The sequence below is a fragment of the Silurus aristotelis genome (assembly GCF_946808225.1).
Source record: "Silurus aristotelis genome assembly, chromosome: 11".
In the NCBI taxonomy this organism is placed as follows: domain Eukaryota; kingdom Metazoa; phylum Chordata; class Actinopteri; order Siluriformes; family Siluridae; genus Silurus; species Silurus aristotelis.
Window position 1 is genome coordinate 9,493,249 of NC_139584.1, and position 22,613 is coordinate 9,515,861.

Sequence of the window (22,613 nt, forward strand, 5' to 3'; positions counted from 1 at the left end):
TGGTACACTTTAATAATGGATGCCCTGTTCTTAGATGCTCTAGTTCTCAACATATTGGTTTATCAGCATTATTTTTTACAGGTCCACAAAGTATGTTGCACTAAAAGCCATAGAAAATGTCATTCTCTGTAAACAAAAAAAAAGTAATTAAAGCTGTGAACAAGATATTGACGGTAACACTGCTTAGCCCATTTCAACCCATCTGACCCTGAACCCTCTATTTTCGCTCCAAATTGCTCTTAAGTATTTAATTTAATTTCATCTTCTCCCGCTTATCCGTAATTCGGGTCGCGCGGGCAGCAGTCTAAGCAGATTCCCCAGACACTTCTCCGTGTCCAGGGATCGGGCTGTTAAGGTCCCTGCCTTCGACTGCTGCCCAATCCTCTCAGCACCGGTCCCTTACGGTCCCTCCTGCAGGTGGTGAGCCCACGGGAAGGCGGCCCCACGTTGCTCCGACGTCACGGTCCTTGATTTATTTTTCTCGTAAGGGTCCCCTGGAGCATAGAGGGTTAAGGTCCTTGCTCAAGGGCCCAAGAGTGGCAGCTTGGCGATACCGGGGCTTGAACCCCCGACCTTCCGATCGGTAACCCAGCGCCTTAACCGCTGGAGCCACCACTCCCCCGCGCTTAAGTATGTTTAATAAAAAAAAATAAAAAATTCTAATTCAGAATCGACAAAACAGATGTTGTTTTGAAGTCACTTTCTGCAGCCAGCCTATGTCATTGGGTTTTTTCCCCATAGTAATTAATAGACAAACCAGCTTTTTGTGTGTTAGTGACTTATGACGCAGGGCACCGATTCAGCTGATTCTGTCTTAATGAATTGTGTGGGTGGTCTGTTATTCAGTTCTTAGCAAACTCATTTAAAAGAAGCATTTGCTTGCATATGTGAATATGAGGAAGAGTTGGACTGTGCCTCCCTAAGCATGGACATTAGAGGGTAGACATGAAGAATACTTTAAAATAAGTGGAACGAATGAGAAAAATATCCGTGTTTACTTTAAACAACAAAAAGTGTATTTTTTTGCTGTTGAAAAAAAAAAAAAAAAAACACTGTTTATTAAAGGAATTGCCGTAGATAAAATAGTTTTCCTCTGACATCTTTAAGTGTCCTTTTATACCACAGCACATTTACAATAACAGTTTTTTAATAAATTAAATGATTGATACTGCATGGTTCATAATCATTTATAATTACATATAATGCCATCGAATGTAACATGAAACAAGTTATTCAGTAAGTAGATGTGTTCAATATCTTTCTCACCAGCCTCTCTTTTGTTTATAATAAGACAAATATTTGACCAAGGTATCAAAAATGTAAGAAAAAGAGCTGAACATTTTTTAAGATTCATGCACTGTATGAACAAAAGTATTGGGAAACCTGACTTTTTCAGCTATATGTGGTTCAAACTGTTACACAAATTTGGAGGTACACAACTGTATAGATTGTCTCTAGACGCACTAGCATTAAATCTATCGATCACTTGAAGAAGGAGACCCTCACCTGTTCCAATGTTCTATGGTTTACATGGATTGAAATGGATGATCTTGATTAGCCTGCCATCCTATTGAAGACCATATAAATTGGCACACTGACTGCACCTTAGGCCTTCTGAGCCTGCATCATTATCTGACTGGACTAGCACTCTTGTGTCTGAAATAGCAAAATTTTAAACAACCACACTCCAAAATCTAGTGGTACATCTTCTCAGAAAAATGTAATGTGGAATTATGTGGAATGGGATATTTAGGAAGAACATATGAAAATTATGCTCAGGAACAGCAATCGTTTGTCTATATAGTGTATTTTATAACATAAATTACATTCAGTGGTACATAGCAATTGTTCACTAGAACTATGAATTGTGGTTAGAATATTCCAGAACACTCTAAGTTTATAGCTAGGATATAACAGACTCATACACCAGCATCTTTTCTTTTCATCTGATTGAATTGAACTGCACTTTATAGAGCTGCATCATGCTGAGAGGCCATATTTCAGTGACTCACCCAATGCAACGCCTTAGTGATTGTAATAAACCCCATGGTCGGTATTCACGACATCTATATATGCCTTTGGACTTTTTATAGATATATATTTTGGATGTGATCATTACTGTCATTAAGCACAGTGGGGAACTGCTGAGTGTCTCCGCTCTTTTTGGCACCCTGTGATGTGATATCTGTCAACACCGGCCCAGCCTTTGATATGTATTGATATGCATTGAAACATATGAACACAAAACAAAAATCCACAAACAGTTCTTTATTGCTGTAAAGTAGCTACGTTAATATAATGTATTATAAAGTATTTCCTGGAGCCATATACAAAGTTAGTACACATTTTTTTATAACAAAAATATTTTTTACACCCAGTGTAGTTTTTCTTTCATCACAGAACCAGATGTTTCACTAAAATATTCGACAATACAGAGCTCTTTAATTGCACAACTGGATAGTAAGGTCTCTAGTTGTAACTATTTGTAAAATTAAACTTTAATTGTGTGACTGTTCAGTTATTAACATGACTTGTTTCCATATTCCAGTGTAGGAAGAAGCTGGAAATCATTTCACACACTGACTCAGGGATGGAAACAGTACTTATAATTATATTGTGATAGTACTAATGTTGTGATTAAATATTTCTCAGTTGAAATTGGAAAGTAACAGTTAATTAGCAAAATTTGTTAAAACTAATAATACATCAATATGCATATTTCAAATTAGTTCATAGCTTGTAGAAAGACAAGGGCAGGTCATTGTATAATAGTCTTGGCTTATTCAAGCATATTAAACTTTTTTTTTTTTTTCTAAGGTAGGGCCACAGCATCTTTGTATGCCATATCATATCTGGTGGCTTATTTCTTTATTATGTAGATGTTTGTAGATTCGGTAGATATATTATTTAGCATTAAGAATAGGAACGTCAACACAGATAGCAAATTGGCATAATTCTTGATCATATTTTGCTACATGAAACTTTATTGGCTGCTGTAAACTGAATTGTTGCTTTGTAAATGAACCTAAGGTTTTTGAAATATTTAAAACTCAAAAACTAAATGTTCACTATCTTTATTGGCAAATGTGCAAATTTGCAAATAATGACTATTAAGTCATGACATGACTATAGTGGCACAGTTATAAAGTTATGATAATTAGATAGACATCTTGATGTTATTCAATATTATATATTGCATAAACTATAATATCCTTACTGCATCATAAATATTTACAGCTGATGAATCAGTTGGATTAATTGAATTATCGCATAAAGAATAACAATTAATTAGTTCTTCTCTGGCCAAAATGTATATGCTGTATTATCAGCAAGTCCAGGAATTCTTTGCTCTTACTTGGTTAACTCCATAATTTATTTCTCTGGTGCTTCTTGTACACTGTCATACCCTGTTAAAAAAAAAAAAAAGATAGTAGTATATCATTAATGTGAATTAATTCTATGCCTTTCTGTATTTTTTATACATAAATTCTTGAAGGCCTGATGTCACGGTTATGATTTCTGAAAACTCTTTTTTAAATGCTTTAAAAAGAAAATATTTAAAATTAATTAGAAAATTCCACTTCTACTGGAAGAAATGTTGAGTGTGGGTGAGCAGAGGGTTAATCATATTTTAGTCATCAAAGCTGTCTTCACCTACTTTCACACCCTTCTGAAGAAACAAAAGACGTTTAGGCTGAGATGTTTTTTTTTACACCATTTGTAAAGAATGGAAAATATAAATACGTAAAGGTCAATTTGTCATGAAACTATAGAAATTAAAGTTGATGAGTCAGCAGTAAAATGGCACTTTGAGGTGGTGTAGTTTCCACAGTAGAAATGTAAATTAATGTAATAATAACAACAAAATTAAATATAACCAAAAGATCTTAAAGACAATGTATACTATTAATTACACCATACTAATGTATTAAACATTATCTAAAAAAAAGAAATTTGATTTTTCTTCTTAAATTTAGCTAGGAAAAGTGAACAACTTTCACTGAATAATGCTAAAAAATGATTGGTTGTCTAGATTATGGAATACAAATTTAGCACATATGTATCCAATAATATGAAACATTTATTTTTTATTTATTTTATGGGGTTTTTTTGTATGTATTTCTTCCATCTTGTAGGATACCTGTAAGATTTCTTAAGATGTGACAGTGGTACCTCTGACAAAATCTTCAAATTGTTTAATAATTCTAACAGGCTTATCTTGCTAGTTAGCGAACATGACATCATTCAAGTCTGTGTAGCTTGCCTAAACCAACACACATATACTAGATAGCTAACACTAAAGTACACACCTAATAAATAGGAGCCAATAATATACATTCTTAATATATTTTAGAATGTAAATTTTAGGAAAGTTAATATTTCAGTTAGACCATGACCAAGTACCATCATTCAGTTGTTTTTCATTTGTTAAAAACATTTAAAAGGTCTGTAATTTATACATAAATTACTTTACATGCTCATACTGATTCTATTGTCTCTATTTCTTGATTCTGTCACTATTATTTATTTATTCCCTTGAATATTTGATCCATCAGCCTGTCCCATGTTAATTGAAGCCCCATGAATGACAATGGAAGGCTTCTTGAAATGATTGCACTGGAATGTTATTGAATACAGTTGTTACATGTTAAAAAGGCATACAATACAAAACACTTACCCATACACACATGAAACAGAGTAGAACTTTGCTCAGACTTAGGCTGAAGAATCCAACCAGGACAGATAATGGGTTCACATCCACTGGCACAGCGAGAGCCAGCACAGATGAGTTCAGTAGAGTGGAATGAAGAGCAAACTCGGTGGTGACATTCAGAGTGGTAGGTGTTGTTTTAGAAACAGTCTCTATATAGTGAAAAGAATAACTAAGTTATAGAAGAACAATGGCAAAATATTTAAGTACAAATTTAACATAAAAAAATCTTGATTTGAATAAACATTCTAGACATAATGAACATGATAAGAGCTTGCTGTTTGCTAGAGATTGAAGAATATACTGAACTGCAGATAACTGGTTTCTGCTTCTTATGTGATTGATTAGGAGTTCATGGGGAGCAAAACTGCTCTGATTTAATTATTGAAAGCAAAATGAGCTAAATCAATTTAAATGAAAAAACTACAACACTGCAAATACTACAACATTTTGTATTACTAACCAAACACATCTTAATAACCCTCCCTGGAGTATCCAAAAAATAAACCCTTGCAAAACATGTGATTAGAAAGTGAATTTTTACATGAAAAATAAAATAAACTCAAAACCTTAAAAATTACCCTTGGAACTGTGATGCAGATTAATATTCTTGTTTTCCAAAACCCATAACTATATGTGAACTTTCATCTCTTCTTGCATTCTTGGCCAGGAGGGTGAGCTGTTTGTTTGCTAAGCATTCAATTTTAAAGTGGCTTCAATTATCATTTTGACTGTATACTGTAGGTACTGTACAAAACAACATAAATTGAGATTAGATGACACAAAACTAACTAGAACATAAAGCCCAATACACAGAACTACATGAAGTGCACGTGTGCAAACGCATGCCTACAGCATTTAGAGTAGGCTGATGGACGATAATCATTGCACAAATTGCCTGAGAACAGAACAAATTTATCCAGCACATGCAGAGTCTTTTCAGCATAACATGGGAAAACAAAGCTTGCAGGCTATGTAAAACCTGCTGACTAATTAGTATCCTTCCTCTAGCACTCTAAGTCAAAGCAGAGGGTAAAAAAAAAATGTGTTACTATGCTGTTTTTTTGTGGCAGGAACAGGATAGCCAGAAGCCTCAGTTACTTAGACTTGGTAATTGCAAGAGTGAGCAAGATACACTGGAATAAAGAGTTGGCAGTGAGCAAGATCAGATTGTTTTTTCAATCACTGTGGAATTAAAGCCATTTTTGCATTTTGGCAGATGCAAAAAAGGCTGTTGTTTAGTGCACAACCAACTGGGTGGTAGCATTTAAATAATTGACTTGTTTTTCTGCTGAAGTTTAATATATGCTTACATACGTGAATTCAGGCAATTATATATATATATATATATATATATATATATATATATATATATATATATATATATATATATATATATATATATATATATATATATATATATATTTGCAAAATACCTTGTACCAGGTAATGACAATGTAATACATACTGTAAGTGAAAGACAGGGCAGATGATGAGCCCGAAAATAACATGAAAAGCATCTTAGTTTGGCACAAAAAGCTATGTATATAACTGTGGTTCTATCTGGCTCATTGGGTTGATTAGAATTACAATTGGGAATTTATACATCAGGCCATAGTTAGGAAGTATTAGTACTTGGTAAAGCAACAAGGGAAGTTTTAAGTTCAAATTTTATCACAGTCATACTAAAAGTGATTCACATTCATACAAACTTACCTGTCACACTTAGCATAACATATGACACATTATTTCTGTATCCAACTTTTCCAGCCAGGTAGCATTTGTATGTTCCTGCTTGTGAAAAATTAATCATCTCCAGGACAAGCGAACCTTCATTTGTAAGGGACACATCTGTACGATTCTCATAGTACTTATAGAGCACTGATGTGTTTTGCTTGGTAGATATTCGAATAATGCCCTCTTTGTTAGGAGAATCCTATTGAAAAATAAATTATAAGATATAATTTGTGATAAATACCAGAAACAGAAATACATCAGGGTGCATATGTAACACTCACACAAATCACTAAATTTACAAGCTCTAAAACATTCATAAAATATATTCACTTGCTGTATGTTAAAATAATGTAAATCAGATTTAGAGGTCTATTTAAACTAGTTTATAATATTGCATTGTACCTTGTACCAGGTGAGGGATGTGTAATGATTACTATAATTCAGTGCAACACAGGGTAAAGTGGCGGTTGTGTTGAACTCTGATTGGACTGTGAAATGTGTTTCTTCACTGGCATAACACAGAGCTGTGGATATAGCCAGACACAAGGCTGGAGAAACAGTTACAAAAATGTCAAGATTCAAGCAGAAAAACTAAACTTTTCTCGTTAAATGCACTGTATGTTTCCTGAGAATAAATAGGTATGTGTCATTTCAAAGTAGTATAAGAAGGAAACTGTTGACCACAACCTGGTTTTACTTATATTTAGATTGTGTCATTCGTTGAACCATTTACTGAGAAATGCAGCATAAATGTAACGAAACTGGTCCAAATAGATCAAAGTGCTATTACAGTATCTCGAACATGACTTTATAATTGTCTCAGCCATGACTTTTATCGCATGGCTCCCTGCTAACACTAGTAAACTACAGAGATTCAAAAACCCAGACAAACCCAGTAATGCCAAACCTGTAAAAAACCCTCTTTTAACATACTATCCACGTTTAACTTAAGCATTTACAGATTTAATTACAAATAATAATCAGACCTTTGTATTAACTAATTTTTTTATTTATTTTTTTTAGCCTTTTGTAGCATTAAGACTATACATAAAATGGAAAAAAAAAAAAAAGTTAAACAGAAATCTTTTTGCTTACCAAGAATTTTGCAAAGTTCGTAGGTCTTCATATTTCACAAGTTGTACATACTACTATGTTAAGTTCGGATGAGGCATCGTTTAAGGAAGTGAGAAGGTAACGTGAGTGAGGAAGAGGAAATGTTTTTGCTTCTTTTGAAGGGTGGAAAAACGTTATTTGTAAAATTAAAGTAACAACATAATGGAAAAAAAAATGTAAAAACAGCAGTTTGTGTAATAGAAACACGTTGCGTTCTATCAGTGTAGTTTTGGCAGCTCATTTGAAAATTTAAAAGCAGTTATACTGAAATAACTTCTTTGTACACATTTCCAGAGAAGATGATAATAATGATGATGGCAATGATAATAATAATAATTATAATAGAAATAGTAATAATAATAACAACAATAATAATAATAATTATTATTAGAAAAGAAAACTTTCTCTGAAGATATCTTTAAATTTGAAAGAATCTCAAAGGACAATTATTTTTATTGTTAACATAAATATAGAAACATGAACATATTTTTTAATTAGATTTATAAAATATGATCAATAAAATACATATACAATGCATATACAGTAAAATAACATTATATAATATTTTTATTACATAGACTGTTTGGGCAAGTGTATATGACAGAAAAAAAAGGTGCGTTTTATTGATTAAAGCAATATGTTTACCCAGACAATAGAACATTAGGTTAAAACCATTATCACACCTTCACATATATTCCATATCTGGCTTTTTCTTTTTATTCTGTATTATCTTTTTGCAGCTGAGATAAACAATCCCCATATTACCAACAGCAAGCAAAATTGAGATTGCAAGAATCACAGGAAGATTAAACAATCTCAGTGTGCTTTTTTCACCTGGGAGAGTTGTAGTTTGCTGAGGATGTCTGGAGCAACCTGATTGTAAAACACAAACCAACAAATAAATTGAAAGCATTAATCTGTGTCAAAATGGCTACAATTGAGTTTTTAACTAACAGATTGATCATGTTCATTTGTACACAAAAAGGCTAAAAACCACATATAGAAAAGACTTAAGATCATTTAACAACCTGAAGCATTTGTTTTAGGAACATAATGTTTAATCAGATACATGCAGTAGGAAATCCTAATTCATTTAGGAATAATATCTTCTTCTTCTTACATTATCATCTCTCAATTAAACCTAGTAAAAGATTAAGTATGACCTAGATATCTGCTACCTAGCAGCACACAGATACAACTTTACGTAATGTTTCATTTGAAATGGCTGTACTTGAATAAAAATACATAGCCCTTGTTATATGTCCCTTGCTTAATATTACTTCAAGTACTCCTTAGACATTTCTATTTGAATGAAACACAACAAAACTTTAGGAGTTTTGTGGCAGCTAAAAGTGTTAGATTTTTTATCTGAAGGTCATGTTTTTAGATTTTAGCACCACCGACCTGCCACAGTTGGACCCTCAAATATATAGCTGTATAAATGAGATTATAAATTGCTCTGTATTAGAGCATTTTCCAAATACAATACATGTATTCACTTTGAAGTATTGAGGAACAAAACAATTTTTCAATAGTGGATTCCCAAAATGAAAATACTTTAAAAAGTTTAAATACATAAAAAATGTAAAAATGTTTGAAAGTTCACAATAAATAATGTAATAACCATAGATTTCATTTAAAAATTGGTTCTAATGACACTGAAGCAGTTGCTAATTAACATATTCTCATAGAAATAATTTTGAGTTAATTCCAGCAATTTCCTTATAATAGACTAGCAGAATAAACGTTTTTTTTCAGCATTTAAATGGTGAAAATTATTCATAATCAGACAGAGTTATGCAACTGCTAAGGTACATTAATTAGATGCGGCATTTACATTATGCAAATTGTTCACATATAATTCATGCCAAAGTATTTTCTGAGCGGAAACATCTGACACAGGATATTTCAATATCTATATCACCACATTTTAATAATGTTTTAATATATTTACATCCCAAAATAACAAGTAAATGTCAGCATAGCACATTGTGCTCACAATAGACAGTGTCACTAAACATATTGTTAAAGAAAAATATTATTTCAGGGTCATGCATTTATAACCGCATTCTTGCTACATACTGCTTAGTTTAGCAGTTAATCAATATTTCAATACTAAACATTTACTGTTTATTTTCCCATCTTAAAATGCAAATAAATGTAAGGCCATTTTGCAAGTTATTGCTATCAAGCAAGCTAACGTTGAAATACACATTCGTCTAACTAGTGAAGAAAACATTCAAGATGTTACACCATGTTTAGGGTATTGTAATGTTAGAAAAATGTTTAGATTATTAAGGCAAGTTTGTATGTTTCTGTAATTCAAAAAAAAAAGGAACAAATGCTATTCACCTTGAGAAATATAGTTGTCATGGTGACAGAGTAGGATTTTTACATCTATTTCTGTAAAATGGCCCCATGTATGCATGATGCTAATTGGAGGTCTTAAGGTTTTGTATCTTGTTAGCTATGTTACCTTTGCAGCTGTCTGATTTACTGCATTTTGTATGAACACATCCTTCAAGCTTTTACAAATTCTTCTAAAAAATTATTTTGTGCACCAGTCTGCAGTCTGTGGTTGCTGCGTGGTTTTAGTTTCCTATTAACACATATGATCGTTAGGGAAATCACTTTTTTTATTTTTTTTTATTCATTTTGAAAACAAGTTAAAGTTACAGGAAAGCACATTCTATTTACCAGCAGCCAAAAAAACAAAACAGAAAAACTGCTGAATATAATAACATGCTAAAGTTTAAGATAAAGCATTAAAAAATAAAATCTTTAAATACTCTGCTAAAATCTCTTCCACTGATATGTTGCATAGAAACCATGAAAAGAAAGAAGCATATTTAACCAGAAACTGAATTAATTTCATTGGAAATTTTATTAAAAGACAAAATTGGGTAATGTACTAGTAATGATATCTAACCTTAGAAAGAATTTTCCAAACTAAAACTAAAGCAAAGAGTTCAAATGTCTGTGCATATTTTTGACACCTTCAGCACCAAATCATATATTACCTAGACCTAGTAGTGCATGTTTGAAATATATTTTAATTGAAGCAGATATAATTTTAAGGACTATAATGATAACATTGAGAATAAGTAAGAATTACCTAGTGCATACAACTCGTAGTCGCCCTCCTGGATGTAATGACCTACGGGAGGCCACAGAGTGCAGCGGTAATGACCACAGTCACTCTGCCCAGCATTGGGGAACAGCAAAGAGTAATCATCTTTCACTTCATACGACCGGTCAACAAATTTATAGAGGACAGTTTTCTGTGTATGCAGGTCTTTTGTTACAAGACCAGTTAACACTTCAGACCCCTTTTGTACCTGTAAAAAAAAAGATTCAATCAAATATTTAAAAAATGTATAATGCTTCCAGACAGTAGAGGCTCAGTCATAAAGTCTGGCGAAGGAAGACATTGAATTGTAACAAATGTTCCTCTTCAGAAAGCCTTCATTATCAATTATTTATGTTTTACATTTCACTGAAATATCAATCAAAAATTCTTTTTTTTTTCTAAAAATTATTTATTTGAATTGTCTTTCTATTTGTTGCACCATAATGGGGCCGCATGCATGATGCCATATTAATATGAGTGCTATGGCGCCAAACTGTTGTTGTTACGCCTGAAGTAAAAAGAATTTAAAACCGAAGCCCCGCCTCTATCGACATTGATTGGTCGAGAGGCACAGCCGGGTCCTGCGGAAGGTCTATAAATACCAGACTCGCTGTAAACAAAGTCGGGCATTTCGTTGTAATATTATAAGCTGTTATATAAAAGATCCTAAATTCAAATAAATTGTAGTCTAAAACCTCTAATTGCACATGAGTGTATTCAATGGCAGCATTTCCACATTTTACAACGCAGAAATTTCATAATCAGTAGGTTATACAATGTCGGTGATCTCTTCCTGGATTTCAGGCTGTCAGTTGTTTTGCTATGGTTTGCTAGAACTTGAATCTGAACCATTTTCCGCTGTTCTTTTGTCTCTCTGCTAATAATATATTTTTTTTAATACCTTGTACCAGGTGATTCTCCGATACTGAACTTCTGATTCACGTTTTGCTTGGCATGGGATTTCAGTGAAGCTCTTATTTTCCCGTGAAGACATACACAGCTCGAGCAGGTTCACAACTGGAAAGAAAGAAAGAAATACTTCAAATTGATTCACATGATAGGATCATTCAATGCATTAATTTCTTTATAACAACCAGTATACGTATTTTGCATATTTCTGCAGTGTGCAAACTGCGCCTGCACTTTTGTTTTGTTTTTTTTGGTTTCGTTTTCGTTGTTTACATTCGTCAAAATGGAAAATACCCGGGTTTTTACTGTTTTTTTTTTGTTTTGTTTTTTTATCGCAAAAGCATCTTTATGAATAACTGGAAAAAATTACTCACTCAAAGCAATGCTTAGTCGCGTCATTTTCCAGCTTTTTGCGCACCCAGGGTTGGTTGGTTGGTTTGCAGCAGCTCCAGCAGACCTGTACTTCCTGCACCCAAATTAAAAAGGCGTCTATCACTAGTACACATTACCCAGCCCAGTCATCTCTCAGAACCACGGTATTAAGTTATAAAATCTATTTAAAATCAAAACAAACAAAAAATTTAAACTAGTTCAAAATATTGGCCAGGTTTTTACAGGTGTTATTGGGCCATTTGCAGCTCATGGGGTTTCCATCATCATGATTTTACAAACAAATATTTATAAACTGTATAACTGTTTTAATAAACCTGAATCATAATGAAAACCTCTTCTTCTTCTTCTTCTGTCGGCTGCTCCCATTTGGGCTCGCCACATCGGATCATCCGTCTCCATACTACTGTCCTCTACATCTGCCTCTTTCAAGCTAACTACCTGTCTTCCCTCACCACATCCATAAACCTCCTCCTTGGATTGGGTCCGGCACTAAGACTGCACCCTCTGCAGAGAGCAAACAGACGTTCATCAGTCAGACAATGCTGCACCGAGAAGCGCATCGATAAACGTTTCTCACCATGCTTTTATGCTGTTATTCAACCTTCGAGACCACATTATTATTACGACATTGCAATATAATCAATTGTTTTCTCTCGCTGTTTAAGACAATATTATTATTTCTCTTATTACGACCTTGCAATATTATACTGATCGGTTTGTTCCATAATAAAACTAATCATTTGTTTCTCGCGCTGTTTTAGTTTACTTTGCCCTAGTGACGCATTTTGCACACAGATGTTTTCCCATTCTGTACAAAGATAATCTTTTATCTTTCTCTGTTTTGCTTAGGGAGAGAATAGCTCAATGTGTTAAGGCATTGGTTTAACTATCAGCAGGTCCCCACAAGGTTGTCGGTTCAAGCCCAAGACAAGGTAAAAAAAATAAAAAATTTGGGGGAGTGGTGGCTCCAGCGGTTAAGGCGCTGGGTTGCCGATCGGAAGGTCTGGGGTTCGAGCCCCGGTATCGCCAAGCTGCCACTCTTGGGCCCTTGAGCAAGGCCCTTAACCCTCTATGCTCTGGGGGTCCCTTACGAGGGAAATATCAAGTGATGTGTCTGTGATGTGGGGCCGCCTTCCCGTGGGCTCACCACCTGCAGGAGGGACGGTGCTGTGAGGATTGGGCAGCAGTCGAAGGCGGGTGTCTGCTTAGACTGCTGCCCCCGCGACCCGAATTACGGATAAGCGGGAGAAAATGAATGAATGAATGAATGTTTTGCTTAGCTGAGAGCACAGTGCCCGGTCAAGAGTATTGTGTTCAGACATGCAACCTTGATCACGCTCTACATTGCAAGCTTTATGGATTATTTGCAGTTCAGCTTTGAAAAGAAAAACTTCATACATACACTGATTTTAACAAAATACATATAATTAAACAATATTATAATATTAATGTAAAAATTTCACCATATAAAACACTTATCTATCACATCAAGAATATAGGTCTTCTGTTTAAGATTTTCCCTATTTCTTTCATTCCATAAATTCCGTTTTACGCATAATCATCCTCCTCGCTATCATCTTCTATGATAACCTGAGTGTCGTCACTTGGTTCAGTTAGAGTAAGGGCTAATAAGCGGGTACTTACAGATGATGATATGCACGCCCGTACCGCCGTAGTAATGCAAGGCACATTTACACATTTTGCTGAAATTACACATTTGCTGAAACATCCGGCAAGCTGAAACAACAGGATGTTCCCAACATTTTGCATACCCAAGAAGTCAAGAAGTCAAGAAGCTTTTATTGTCATTTCAACCATATATAGCTGATGCAGTACACAGTGAAATAAAACAACGTTCCTCCTGAACCCAGGTGCTACATAGAACAACATAAAACAAACAGTACAGAACAGAAGAACACAGGGCCGAGAACTAAGATCCTCGCCACATAAAGTGCATGTGTGCAGCTGGTGCAAACAGTGCAAAAGACAACACAAGACAGTGCAAGACAACACAGGACAGTGCAGGACAATACACAATACACAAAATATAAAATTAAAAATAGAAATAGCTCCGCCAGTAAAACCTGTCGTAACAGAATAAGGTGCAGTGTAAACAGAAAAATGTAAACAGAATTTGTGCAATTCAGCAGTAGCAGCAATCAAAAATAGAGTTAACAGTAACCAAAGGATTTGGACAGAATATTGTGCAAAATAACAAGTCCCGGAATCAGCAACAGACGGCATGTAAACATTTTGCGATCGTGAAAAATGTGATTGGTATTGAAAACCTGGGTGAACGAAGTGTATGATGGGTGTTGAGTCCGGTTTGTGCGGATCAGTCACACAGTTGTGTGTAAGTGTGTGTGTGTGTGTGTGTGTGTGTGTGTGTGTGTGTGTGAGAGAGAGTTCAGTTCAGTTCTTTGTTGAGGAGCCTGATGGCTTGCGGGGAAAAACTGTTGCACAGTCTGGATGTGGCGGCCCAAATGCTTCGGAACCGTTTCCCTGATGGTAGGAGTGTGAAAAGTGTGTGTGACGGGTGTGTGTGATCATCCACAATGCTGTGTGCTTTGCGGATGCAGCGTGTAGTGTAAATGTCCATGATAGAGGGGAGAGAGATTCCGATAATCTTCTCAGCTGTCCTCACTATCCTCTGTAGGGTCTTGCGGTCCGAGACGGTGCAGTTCCCAAACCAGGCAGTGATGCAGCTGCTCAGGATGCTCTCAATGGTCCCTCTGTAGAACATGGACAGGATGGGGGGAGGGAGATGAGCTTTCCTCAGCCTTCCCAGGAAGGCCCCCTTTCTCCGCAGTTAACATATCTAAAACCAACCTAATTTGAATAACTGCTTCTCTGATTGTATGTAGTTCTGCTGATATCTCAAATAGCGCTTCCTCTGTTTCGTTGGCCAACCTTAACACTTGCCAGGCAAGTCCATTTATCTTTAATAGGGCTGCCGCGGTGCCCCCCTCCCAAGACTAATGACCACCCTGTCATCGCCTCACGGCTAGTCCAGGGGTCCCATAGTTTAGTACCTTGGTAAAATTTAGGCATAGTTGACAAGTCACGCTTTGCCCGTTTTCTAATTTCGTAGTAACAGTCAATAGTTGTTTCATTTCGTTAGTGAGTTGGAGACCTGCCCCAACTACAAGAGTCTTTGCAAAAGTACATCGCGATACCCCATTCATAACGAGATTGCTCAGTATTGGATTGTGGTCCTGCTTTCCCTATGGGGTCACAGGTAAATGTTGCAGAGCGACCTTCTACAAATTCTATTGTTATTCCCGCTTCTGCTTCTGTTAGAGCTAGTTCTTTTGCCCTTACCAAAAAGATCAGAGCTATGCTAATTACCGGGATACATAGCAGTCGCATATTCCCACCTGTTTATTCGCCCCCACAAATCTGGTTGTATAGATTCAAACACAAGCAGTCCTTGTCTCCACAAGAACAAAGGCCGTAGATGATGTTGTGTCAATATGTAGATATTCGCCTTGTGCTCGAGTGAAAACTACCGCCAAGACAGATGCGTCTGTGGCACAGAGTGTTTCCGCTCTATTCCACCTAGGATCTCTCACGTTGTTGTGTTGAGCTATTTGGCAACGCCACCGTTGTGGGAGATGTTCAGGTCCTTAAACCAGTCTGTTGTTCCTACTGCACACATCACTGCTGTCACACTGTCCTCATACATGTCCTAAACCACCCTCACATTCTTCTCTGACACACCTGACTTCCTCATACATTACCACAACTCCTCTCTCAACACCCTATCGTACGCTTTCTCTAAATCCACAAACACACAATGTAACTCCTTCTGACCTTCTCTATACTTCTCCATCAACATTCTCAAAGCAAATTATGCATCTGTGGTGCTCTTACTCTGCATGAAACCATACTGCTGCTCACAGATTGAATCATGATGAAAACAAAAAAAAAGTTTTCAATATTTGTGCATGATTTAAATGTATATTATTTTGTTACAATAGTACAGTAACATTTCAGAACCTCAATTACTATTAAGATACCATTTAGCTATTAAATAATAAGAAAATTATTGATTTAAAAAAGTGCTTGGAAATGGTAAGAATGTGGCACTTTCACCTTTGCAGCATTTCTTCACTGCTGGCCTAATAAGTGTCAGTCAGTCAAAATGCACTTTGCTTTAACCTTTTAATTAAGTAAGACACAGCTTCTTTTTCTGTTTATTTTTTATTTTTTTTCCAACATATTTTTGTACATAATACTTAAGACATCAAAAATATGAAAGAACATGTATTAATTATTTAGTAAATAATTTGGTAAACAAAAAATGTTTTATATTTTAGATTGTCCAAAGTAGCTACATTTATATTATTTGTTATATTATATTATATATATTATATTGGCAAACTCATAACATTCTCTCATTAGATTCTTGAGGTAGTCACCTGTAATGATTTTACAATGTTTCCAGAGGTGTTGAGTGCTTTTCCTTCACTCTCTCTGCTAACTAATCCCAAACCATGTCAGCTGCATTTAGATTAGATGATTGTGCAGGTCAGGTTATCTGATGCAGCACTCATTACTCTTCTTCCTACCAAAATTTTCACATACTGTATCTCTAATGGATAACACACTATATATAAGATGTACTATAACAACAAAATTAATATACATTTACTTTAAATCATGTACAAATCTTGTAACTCAAACATTGTATGGTATTTCCATTATGATTTATTTTCATTGAGACAATTATAAACGCAGAACCAGTCACGCAATGAAGCACCTTAATAAGTAAGGAAAATTGAGAAATTGAGTTTTTTTGGTATTTAGCTTTCTGTGGCTTTCTTCTGGGATTATTACTTAATCTGTTCCTACTAAAATAATTTGCTGTGTGAAATAAATAATAGATTTATTCCCAGACCAATACTCTAATATTTAGTCAATTTACTGAATGTTTGGAATTTTTGAATAATGATGATAATTTGGGAGTCAATTTTTTTACAAAAAAAATGGTTATTTAAATGTCATTTATTAATTGAATTAATTATTTTATTGCATTCACTGTGTTGCACTTGCATAAAGTGCAAGTGAACTCAGCTTTCAGAGCTCTTAATGTATGAAAACAACAGTTAAATATATGTGTTGCACAAAGCACCCACCACACACACACACACACACACACACACACGAACACAGGGTCCTATTGCGGAAACACAGCATGTGAACCACAAAAACTAAAAGAAAAAGAAAAGTCACACATTCTCATTGTCACTTAAGCAGAACACAGGAATAGGTGACTAAAACGCATGATAGACAAACCAACACAGGAAATACTTGTGGTTTTCTTAATCAGGTTTTCTTTTAGAAGCCTTCTGGTATGTTGTTGCAAACAAAATCATCAAATAAAATGAGAATTTTATGTCCATCTGATTGTTGCCTTGGCCTTATGGTTTGGGTCAATGTCGTGCTGGAAGTTCCATCCAAGACCCATCTTCATTGTTCTGTCTGAGACCTGTGGGTTTTAATCTAAGGTTCTACGGTACATGGTTGTGTTCATGCTGTGAAGTTTCCACCTCTATGTTTGACAGTGGGGATGGTGTTCCTGGGGTAATATTCATAATTTCTCTGCCTCTAAACATGGTGAGTAAAGTCATTGAGGCTTTTTCATCACATCTGATCACATCACATTCTCCAAAGCCTTCTCTGAATCATTCAGGTGTTCATTTGCAAAATTTAGATGGCCTGTACATGTGCCTTCTTGACCTTGGTTTTCATGATGACTATGGGCCCAGTTCCCTTGAGATCATTAACAAGCTCCTTCTGTGTAATTCTGGGCTGATCCCTTACCTTTCTCAGAATATCCTTAGCCCATGAGGTGAGTTCTTGCAAGTACCTGCAGAGCGAGGGCGATTGATTGTTATCTTGTACTTATTCCATTTTCAAATTATTGCAGTTGTTTCTTTGATGGTCTTGCAGCCCATTATGTCCTTTGACAGATCTTTGGTCTTGTCCATGGTGGTGGGGAGATTTGAATGGAAGAGATTGATTGTGTGACAGGTGTCTTTTATACACATAAGTTGATATTAGGAGTACTTTTCTTAAGGGACAGGACTAATTTGAATCTGTGGGGATCCGAATTCTTGCAGGCTGGTAGTGGATTCAGATGTGCTTTATGTTTCTGTGTTTGTAAGAAACATTTCTCCGTCTCCTGCTTTTGCTTCTGCTTCTTGCTTCACTTTCTCTCTGCTTCTTGCAAATCTAAGCATAAACAACACGATTAGTATGCAAAACTAAAGCTTGCCTCTATATAGTAAAAGGTACAAGTGCAATGATTTGCAAGCTTCCTTTTTGTATAATCATACTTCAGCTTGGAACAAACTATTTGAGCCATACATTTAAATAGGCCTATACACTGACCAGGCAATGATGAGGCATAACATTATGACCACCTGCCTAATATTGTGTTTGTCCCCCTTTTGCTGCTAAAACAGTCATGACACATCAAGCAATAACAGTATTTATTTCTTCAGCAATTTGAGCTACATTTACTCGTCTGTTGGATTGGACCACACGGGTCAGCCTTCGCTTCGCACATGCATGAATGTGCCTTGGTTGCCCATGAACCTGTTGCTGGTACACCACTGTTCTTTCCTTGGACCACTTTTAATAGATACTGACCACTTCAGACTGGGAACAGCCCACAAGAGCTTTCTGAGTTTCGGAGATTCTCTGACCCAGTTGTCTAGACATCACTATTTCGCTCTTGTCAAACTCACTTAAATCCTTACACTTGTCCATTTTTCCTGCTTCAAACACACAACATTGGGGACAAAATGTTCATTTGCTGCCTAATATATCCCACACACTAACAGGTGCCATGATGAAAAGATAGTTAGTGTTATTTACTCACCGATCATTATGATATAATGTCATAATGTAATGCCTGGTTGGTGTAGATTTATTTATATTATGACTACACATGACTATATGAACACACTATGTATGGCATGATTACCAGTTCTATGTAGAAATAAACTCAACAAAACATTTCATATTACGTAAAGCATTCGTCACAATTAATAGATCGCATATCATTATCATTTCGTGTAAAAATAAATTTATGTTCTGTGTACTCACTATGACAGTTATAGTGCAGAAAAGGATTTTTGCCAGGCTGAAAAAACTAAAACCAAGCAAAGACCACAGAAGAGGAACTTCTACTACATTAGGAATGCACAGTTTTCCAGTTGTAGTCCAAAATGGACTGACAGTCGGGCACTCTGGAAATGAGAGGATGATTTAACTATTACAAATATATAGGAACACTTTGCACAGTAACCTACAGTTGAAAACTGTATATGTTTAATATGTAAAACGTATTGCATGCTATTGCATGTAACATTGAAATAATATTTATAACACTAACTCATTAGTGTCAGAATTTTGAAACAATCATAGTTAAAACTGTCACTTCAACTTTTCAGGACAAACGGCTTAATGACGTTTTGGTTTCTTGGTTGTTTGTTTTATTAAGATTAAGGAAGAACCCAACTTGTTTAATAGGAAGTTTTATTTCTTACATGATGAATTTTACATACTATAGACATATGATATAGAAGTATAGTCAGAATGAACTTACACACACCTGAAACTTTGAGCAAGACATTTGACTGCATGTCTTTATAGCCAACGTTTGCAGCCAAGAAGCACTGGTAGAGTCCAGAATCTGAAGGCTTCACATTCTGTATCACCAGTGCACCTTGAACTCCCAGAGATGCAGGAGATGACTTGTTATAAAATGTCACTGTATTTACATTTCTTTTTATTATGGCGGTTTCATTTCTGTACCAAACGATATAGCGGTAACTGCTACTTTGATCACTGACTGTGCATGGCAAACTGATGTCCTCATTGCAGTTTGCTTGGATGAAGGGCACACCTTGACTCAGACCTTTCCAGACATGTAGAACAAGCCCCAAAATGCAGGCTGAAATAACAACAAGAATTTAGAACTCTTATAACATAGGAACACACCTTTTCTTTCAAGAGGTAGTCATGCTAAGTGACATAAAAACAGAGGGAAATTCATGTCCATAAAAGTACGTGACTATATCAGAAAATGCCGTGAGACTGTGTTGAAATGTGATGTAATTTTCTGGTTCCCCTGGTTCTTATGCTATGCTTTTTCAGTGCCAGTGTCCATTCATTTGCAGCAAAAAAGTTAACAAATGTATTATGAGAGAAATGAGACAAAGAAGCTGCTGCTCAAACTATTTGCTTCATTGTCCGAACTAATTCATGAGTATGTTAATTATGTAAAATTTTTCAAATGTTAACATGTATCAGATCTACATCAATGAGTAAAGATATTTTTCTTGTTGTTAGAAAGGGCCCAAAATTTGTAGCTTGGGAGCACTGGGACTTGAATTTGAATTTCAATCCTTGAGCCGTATTAAATTACCTAAAAAAAATTATATAGCAACGTTGAGTTCAAATAGCTGACCATATGCTCCTGTTGTTTCATAGTGAGAATAAAGACCAAAATATCACCATATTGTAGATGTACTTGCAAAATATTATTAAATTTAATATAAGATAAATATAAGCCCTGGAATCAGATGCTAAAAGCGAAAAGCAAAAAAAGGACAAGTGGAAAAACAAGAAAGAAATTTCTTTAGAATACGGTTCTACAGAATGAGAGTGGAAAAAAGATAACTGCTCCGGAGGCCCCACTGCCCACAACCTGTTTCACTCTTCCATCTAAAGCATAGCCACACCACAGCACGTCATTTCTATATATAGAGCTATAGACCGATTTGTAGGTCATTTTCATGAACAATGTTACAAAAAGGTCTATTAAAATAACTATACACAAGACCCTAAACACAAACGTCTTTCATGCTTTGTGCGGTTGTGCATAAATACAGTGCACTTAAAATAAAGACTACCATTTCGAAATGAAACAGAGAAATTTTTAAATTACCCAGAAATATTGTTTTAATAAATAGTTGTTGCTATATTACCTGCATTTATATTTAGGCACTTTTACTTTGCAGTACATGCCAATAGTACATGTACTATAGATTTCTATAGTACATGCCAATATAATTACTGCTTTAGAGCTAAATCATGAATAAAGGCTTCAATGTGACATTGGAAAGACTCCCTCCATCTGTTCACTTAACATGTAACAGGAATTTTATCCTTTAATGAGTCAAAGGATTTTCTATCTAAATGGCGCCTGTTTTTTTTCTTTTCCGTTTTCAGATGCTAGCTTTAGTCAAATAAAAATACTTTCAAATACACTTCAAGTTCAGCCCAAAACAAATAAACTGACCCAACTGTTAAAAAATAAATAGTACAAAAAATTTCATTGTTCTAATTATGAAATAAAAAGCTAATAAATTTGTTGATTTGAAATGGATAATTGTCTAAATAATAAACTGACCCTTTTAAATTATTTATTACATTTAAGTGACCAAAATAAGTTGTGAAGAAGTTAAAAGGGGGTGCGAATTCCTTTTTTATTATATGGTTATTTATGTACTGATGATTCTATTTAGTTATGTAACACTAAGTTACATTCGCCTCTGTTTTAAGCCTATATTTATGTAAGGGTAAGGGAACAAATGTGTAGGTGCACGAAGACATTACGGTGTTATCGAAAAAAAAGAAACAGTGAGAAACTCACTGTAATCGAAAACAAATACAACACTCTGTTTAGATATAGTGATGAAATGATTTTGGCCCTTGAAATATTTGTTGTTGAAAAAGCAATATTTCTGTAAGGTACAGCAACATTTCTAGATTTGTCTTAAGATAATTTTATCATAATCACAGCTGGTTTATTAATTGATTCACTGATAGATATATTTATTGTAAAATCAATGTAGAACAAATATAATCAAATAAACAAATTATGAATTTAGTATAATGCAATACTTTTCATAAATTGATTATTTAAAATGTCTGTTTAAATGAAGTAGTTCATCTATTAACTTACCCCAAAAACACTCATGCATTGTGAGATCTCATCAGCTAGACAAATTTTAAAATGTAAAAATTGTCATTAAAAATTTTAATTAAAGAAGTAAAATTACTGTATTCTTTCTTCATTTTCTTCATGCAGCAGCAGATGCTTATATGTATTTTTCTTTGAGATCGCAAAGATGCTGACGTAATATTGAAACTAGCCATGAGATAGGTTGCACCGGCATTTTCCTGTCCCTGCAAGCTTGATTTGTTTACACTTCAAAACACAAATCGAAAACTAATGTGCACCCAAAATGGCCCCCACTGACCAGGTTTCATTGAGGAAATGTACAAGTGAAAATTAGGAAACAAAACTATGCCACACTCATTTTATCTCAACATAAAAATATCAAAGGAAATTAAAACAAATAATACAATAAAAATCAAGAATTATAAGAATCATTAATATAAGAATACAAAGTATTAAAAAAAAGTATTTACCATGATTTTTTTCTGAAGTTCTTCTTCTTCTTTTGGCTTCTCCCATTAGGTGTAATTTGCAGATCATCCGTCTCCATACCTCCTGTCCTCTACATCTGCCTCTTTCACCCCAACTACCTGCATGTCTTCCCTCACCACATCCATAAACCGCTTCCTTGGCCATTCTCT

General features: G+C 34.9%; 1 protein-coding gene across 5 annotated transcripts; it reads right to left on the reverse strand.

The window, feature by feature from the left end:
- Positions 1-1,791: 1,791 nt before the first annotated feature.
- Positions 1,792-22,194, reverse strand: LOC310733936 (uncharacterized protein). Of its 5 annotated transcripts, none has more exons than XR_014535909.1 (12): positions 22,073-22,167; positions 19,618-19,959; positions 19,110-19,252; positions 16,415-18,230; positions 11,975-12,066; positions 11,593-11,708; positions 10,677-10,899; positions 7,544-8,434; positions 6,851-6,996; positions 6,428-6,647; positions 4,679-4,863; positions 1,792-3,407 (listed from the first exon to the last, which is right to left on the reverse strand). XR_014535909.1 is itself a non-coding variant. In XM_083555464.1 (12 exons), exons 8-12 carry the CDS (start codon positions 7,572-7,574, stop codon positions 3,360-3,362), a joined length of 630 nt encoding a protein of 209 aa, XP_083411590.1. In that variant the 5' UTR covers positions 7,575-8,434; positions 10,677-10,899; positions 11,593-11,708; positions 11,975-12,066; positions 16,415-18,778; positions 19,110-19,252; positions 19,618-19,959; positions 21,976-22,194; the 3' UTR covers positions 1,792-3,359. The 5 variants fall into 5 exon arrangements, 4 of the variants coding, with proteins under 4 accessions (XP_083411590.1, XP_083411589.1, XP_083411592.1 ...); XM_083555464.1 differs by having other exon boundaries at positions 16,415-18,778; positions 21,976-22,194; XM_083555463.1 differs by having other exon boundaries at positions 21,976-22,183.
- Between the last annotated feature and the right edge of the window lie 419 nt (positions 22,195-22,613).